Below are 6,000 nucleotides of genomic sequence, written 5' to 3'. Positions count from 1 at the left end.
AGGTAATTTCCAGCTACCTCAAACCCACGGATACACAAAATTAACCCTTTGTGAACTGGGTTTTTTCTGCCTATGCCAAGGTCAGATGTCAATTACCTGATTGAAGATAAGTAAAACTGCAGGTCAGCCTTGTGAATGATGAGATTCATCTGTATTGCTCAGGAAGTAGTAAGCCTGGTTCAGGCTTTTAGCAAAGTGGAGCAAAGGTGCCACACTGCTTCTTCTTCAGTAAGGCCTGTTCTTCTGTATGTTAAACAATTCTGCCCTTGAGTATGCTTTTCATCAAGATTAAGCTAACTGGCCTGTAGTTTCCCAGATCCCCCCTGGATCCCTTTTTGAAAAATCAATGTTACATTAGCTATTTTTCTGTCCTCTGGTACAGAGTCTGATTGCAGGGACAAGCTAAATATTTTTGCTAGATCATCGATTTCACATTTGAGTTCCTTCAGAACTCTTGAGTGGATGCCATCTGGCTGAGGAAATTTGTTAATTTTTAGTTTTTCAAGCCAGTTTACAACATCCTCTCTTGTCACCGCAAATTGGCCCAGTTCTTCAGCCTCCAAGCTGGAGAAACTCAGTTCTGGAGTGGGTTTATGGTCAGTATCCTCCACCGTAAAGACAGAGGTAAAGAACTCATCCAGCTTCTGTGCATCTCCTTATCCTCCTTAATAATCCCTTTCATACTCTCATCATCTACGGGTCTGACTGCCTCCCTGGCAAATCTTCTGCTTCTGATATATTTAAAGAAGTTTTTGTTATTCCCACACTTTTGGCATCCTTTGTCTCCTAGCATTTTTGTTGGGGACAGAGTTTATGTTCCTTTCATTTTCTGAAGGAAGTCTTCTTTGATTCCCTTATTGACTAGCATTTTTAATGGGAAAAGTATCACTGGAGAGTGCTTATCATCCCTCTCTCCCTTGTTTCCTAGTGTTAAAGGTAATACCAGAACACCATTGCTGGCTGGCAGGATATTAAGACATGAATCCAATGAAGTCAAGGAAAGATACTGCAGTAAACACCTTTAGTATGAATACAAAGTTAATAGAGGCGCATTCTGGGAAATGGTAAAATTATCTCAAGAGTAATAACAGCAACAAAAATAATTGAAGGCTCAGACTAAAATGTAATAAGGAATGATTTAAGATACACAGTTTACATTAAGACTTAAACCAAACCATTTTAAGCAACCAAATCTATTTCAACATATAATACATAGCTATACAATCCATATAAGCTGTGATAAGTTACTTTTTAAGTACTTCATTTATATAAACACAAAATGCAATGGAACATGTACAAATGAGGATGCTCCAGAAAAGTGAATTTTAAAAGCCTATGATAAGAGAAAACAATTGTACATTTAACCATAGTTGCACTACTGATTGAGAAAAGAAACAGAAACCGTTGCATTACTCAAGTGACATGATCTGCATTTCAAACTGAAGCACCAACATCCCCGACTGGCCTTAGTCTCTTTTTAAAAAATCCAAAGAGGGCTTCTTACAGAATATATACATTGGGTAGAAAGTGTTGGGGAAAGGCACTTTTTGAATTTAAGGCAAATATGGTTTTGTTTTTAATAGAAAGTTTAAAATTAAATTAGTAGGACACAGGGCTGCGTCCAAGCAAGTCATCTTTACAATGCTAAAATGTGTGTTCAAAGCTTCAGACCAAGAGAGTAATTCTAAATTTAGTGTTTTTGAACGTACAATGGAAAGAGTCAACTTCTAAAAAAAGTTATCTACTGCTCTTCCACATATCAGCCAGCCACTGGCACTGTGGATGCTGCAGGAAGGCCTTATTTTACTGTGCAAAATATTTAACACAATTACATGAAAAAGAATCTTTAGAGAAGTTTAATACATTTATATAAAATATCAGATGTTGATACAAATCATGAGTGCCTTCCTTTGGAAAAAATATCTCATCTAGCCACCACAATTACTAGAGACCACAAACATCTTTGTCAGTGCAAATCTATATTATTTCCCTACTACAGAAATAACAGTTTACCCTCATGTACAAAAAGAGCTCTGTTTCAGAAATGACAAATTAACATTTGGTTACATTAATTCCACCCACCCTCCCAAATTACTATGATATTTATTATTCCGGGGGGGAGGGGGAGTCGGAATTAAAGCTGCTTGTGCAAGAATCACTACAAACAGTCCTCCTTAGACAAGCTCCTTGATTCTTATTAGATGTACAAGATTCCGGGTTGATCAATAGATCTTCCTGCCTGGTTTTACTGCTGCTCTTCAAGCCAAGATGGAGCATCTACTCCAGGTGTTTTCAATTTGATATGGAATAGCTTAAGTGTCTGTTCAAGCTGTTTCTGGTTCCCTGCAAAGTATGCAGCGATGGCATTGTGGAACAGAACGAGCTGATTGTGCAATACTTTGACCTGTAGACAAGGATAAAGATAAAAAGGCATGTAACTGAACAGCAAAGCAGAAGACCTGAAGTTAAGCCACAAGCTGTGACAGTTTTAAGTGCTGATGTATTTAGCTATTTTCCCATTGATGCTGTTTTAAAAAAACGAAACAAAAAACCAAGAGTCTTTGAGAGCGCACACACACTCATTGGCTAGTGAATATATATATATATATACAAGACCAAATTTGCAGAAGCAATTTTCTTCTTCCCACTCTCCTCCTGGCAGCTCCCAGAGCCACCGGAAGAATCACAACTGAGGTCCGAAAGACCCTTGGCAACTGTGTCGTGGCATGGGTGAGACTTGCACACAAAACCCTTCCTGCTAGCAGAATGTGTTTCTGTGCCGTTTCTGGAATCTTCCTGGGGTCTCCCCACCCTCCAACCATCACCAGGGTGGCATCCCATGCCACCGCAGAGGGTCCATCAACACTCAATAATAGCTTTGAGCTGCAAGCAGTGTTCCCTCTAAGGCATGCACATGTGCATGCGCTCACAAGAGTTCTGGTGTCTGCTCAATACATTTTAGATCCCGCCCAGATTGAATCAGGAAGGCCCCACTTTTAATGCACATGAACATGCCTTGCCTTGATACTGCTACTCAGAACAAAACTCATTCCGATGAAAAAAATTAGAGAGAACACTGGCTGCAAGGTGTGAAGAGGGAAGCTGCTTCCAAAAGCTTGGTCTTCCACTAGCATCACCATGGGTACTAGCCAACATAACCCCAGCAGGGCTGACCTGGAATCAGTGGCTTTTTAGTATGAAACGGTAGACACATCGGTGTGATTGATGGAGACTCACTGGAGGTATGTGGGGCAAGCAGTTTAGAGTTTTACAAGTCACTCAGCAGCCTGAAGTGTTCTTAGGCCATCATGATAAAACACTCAAACCCACATCCAACAGCTTTTAGCAAATTTGTCACCCAGCAATAGGCCACAGCTGCAGACTCTATACAGTCATTAAATATAATAGCAATAGAACAGTATACTGTATATTCGTGAAGAGGTTACACATACATAACAATTGCTGCATGAATCAGATAAGGGTTACCAAAAAAAAAAAAAAAAGGCAACTGTGGCTTTCTGTACAGAGTTGCTGAAAAGCACCAGTCAATATTACAATGTGATCATTCCAGAAGAACAGTAAGTTATTGCCCAGCTGCAAACAAGGCTGAATTTCAACAAAGAATGTCCAAAAGAACACATGACCCACAGACACCAGATATTCTTGCATGGAATATAGAGCCTTGAGGAGATTAGTCAAATGAAGTTGTGGGTCTCTATACTGAATCGTGACTGACACACTCACTCTCACCCAGAAGTCTGATCCCCAACCGGCTGGTAGGTCATTCAATTCTCATCCTTTCCTTGCTTTCTCATTTCACCTTAAGAGAACTGGCACGTCAAATCCAGATCAAAACACCTAAGCCTACACAAGAACAGTGCCCCAGTTTTTCTTCAGCAGCTTTTCATTGATCAGATTTGCAGGCAGTCCTTCCTTCAAGCTCAGGGTAGCACACATAAGGTCTTCCACAAGCATCCTGAGAGGTAAATCATGCCCAGACTTACTTGCCCAAAGCTACTCAGCAACCTTGGGGGATATGAGCCCAGAATGTCAGGTTCAAGCATAGCACATGCTAACATGTAAAGGATGACACGTTTATATTGGCGGGGGTGGGAGTGGGGGCGGGGGCGGGGGGGAGGAGAGAGAAGAGCACCTACAATCAGAAATCCTATCTGCAACAGCAAATAGAGGGGCTCGTCTATATGGTAGTCAATGTACATATAAGAGGTGGTTATTTTTAGACTGAGTAATGCTGCTGCAGCACAACACATGAAGGACTGCATATAAATGGTGCATTTATACAAACTGTTAAATCTCTGGGCAACTTTAATTCTTAAAAGCTTTAAGACCAAATCAATGAAAACAATTATTTAAAAATCAGGAAATGTAGCATCACATGCAGAGCAAGCAATTTAAACTCAATAAGCTTTCAATTAAAGATTAAATATCCATTGATATTAGACATTAAGAAGAAATTAATTCCAAAAGCAAAGCATCAAACTGCAAAAGCAGGGTTTTGTAGAAGACTGTCAGACTTAAGACTGTTTCATGAACTGTAGGAGTCAAAAGGTCACCAATGGAGACTGACTTGACAATCAACTTCTTTTCCTCAAGAACACTGAGCCAATTGAATAAGATAAAATATGGCCCTGCATTTCAGTCACCAATCAATGCTACAGAATATGAGCTACTTCCAGGATCTTGAAAATGACAAGTAACACAGCTTTAGTCTGAAACAAATGGAAATGTAAACGTCATTGAATTGGTTATAAATATCTTGTTCTTTCGTGGAATGTAATAGATAAGTTTAACAAGTTTCTGTACTACGTTCTATATAATGCTGAGGAACAGCCTCCTAGGCACAGTTTTGTAGGTCACGACCTTGTGTCCTCACTATTTCCGATATGCATTACTCCCCAAGCTGAAATCCATCTACACTTCCACTTTTGGCTAAAGAGTTTAACTTTATAATCAAAAGAATCCTCATGCTAGTTTTCAGAAGATAAGCATGCAAGTGGGTTCTAAAGCAAGTATTGCAGTCAAGCAGCCTGTATACTTAGGCAATAAACCAGCTGTCAAAATTAATGCATTTCAATGACTGATGTTACAATTTAACTTGAGACTCAACTGAGTGTAGGCTCAACCGGGTACTGACAACTGTGCCAAGGCTCCTCCTCCTCCTCACCCAAATTGCTTCCTCAAACTAAGAGATGTGTTCTTTCTGACCCAACAACTCCAACCCCTTTCATTTGCACAGTGACACGGAGTTCTAGTATACATAAAATATCACAGGCAACTGTACTTCTACAGGAAAGAAGCCCTTGCTCTACTACTCTATTATTCATTCAAAATAGCTTCCTCTGAGATAGTCAACCCCTAGTTAACCAGGGCATATATTTATCTGAATTGCAGAAGTCAAACAGGCAGCATGCATACAAAAAGACCATAGCTACCATAAAAGTTATTCCAACAATAGTGTGTCCAAAATGAAGAGTTGGCACAAGCCATTTTCTTCTTTCCACCCTCCTCCTGCAGTCTCTAGGAAAGCCATTCCTGATAGGGGTGTGCAATTCGGATTTTCTGTGTTTCGATTTGTAACCGAATAGAAACAACCCTGATTCGATTTGGATCCGAATCTGACCCATCCGAATCACCCCAAATTCGATTCGGATCTGAATCGCAGCTGATCCAAATCGAATTGGGTTTCGGATCTGTCCTATTAATCTCCCCAGATTCCCAGCTTTCATTTTTTTTAAAAAGCTAAACTCTAGCCCTTATAGAAGTGGGTTTATGGAGCAAAATGTGTGGTCACTATTTTTTAAGTGTTCGGATTCTTTGGTGTATAATAACCTTCACTCAATGAATCCTTATGAGGATTCATTACACACCTTCATTTCTTCTATTCATTTTGACTGTCTTTTAGACAGTGCCAATTGTCAACTGCCATGTGCCAACTACACCCCACTCCCACCCACAAGGCAGTGAGGTACTACTCAGTTT

General features: G+C 40.0%; 1 protein-coding gene across 5 annotated transcripts in view; it reads right to left on the bottom strand.

Annotated features, from left to right (window-relative positions):
* Positions 1 to 1,004: 1,004 nt before the first annotated feature.
* Positions 1,005 to 6,000, bottom strand: part of ARFIP1 (ADP ribosylation factor interacting protein 1) — a 53,654-nt gene continuing 48,658 nt past the window's right edge. For all 5 annotated transcript variants that reach the window (XM_053257235.1, XM_053257232.1, XM_053257236.1 and 2 more), the window contains one exon: positions 1,005 to 2,404. In XM_053257235.1, coding sequence (XP_053113210.1) covers positions 2,246 to 2,404 — 159 coding nt within the window. In that variant the 3' untranslated portion in view covers positions 1,005 to 2,245. The remainder of the gene's footprint in view (positions 2,405 to 6,000) is intronic.

This window comes from Hemicordylus capensis, chromosome 5, assembly GCF_027244095.1.
Source record: "Hemicordylus capensis ecotype Gifberg chromosome 5, rHemCap1.1.pri, whole genome shotgun sequence".
Taxonomy (NCBI): domain Eukaryota; kingdom Metazoa; phylum Chordata; class Lepidosauria; order Squamata; family Cordylidae; genus Hemicordylus; species Hemicordylus capensis.
This window is presented reverse-complemented; position numbering and strand designations above follow the sequence as displayed.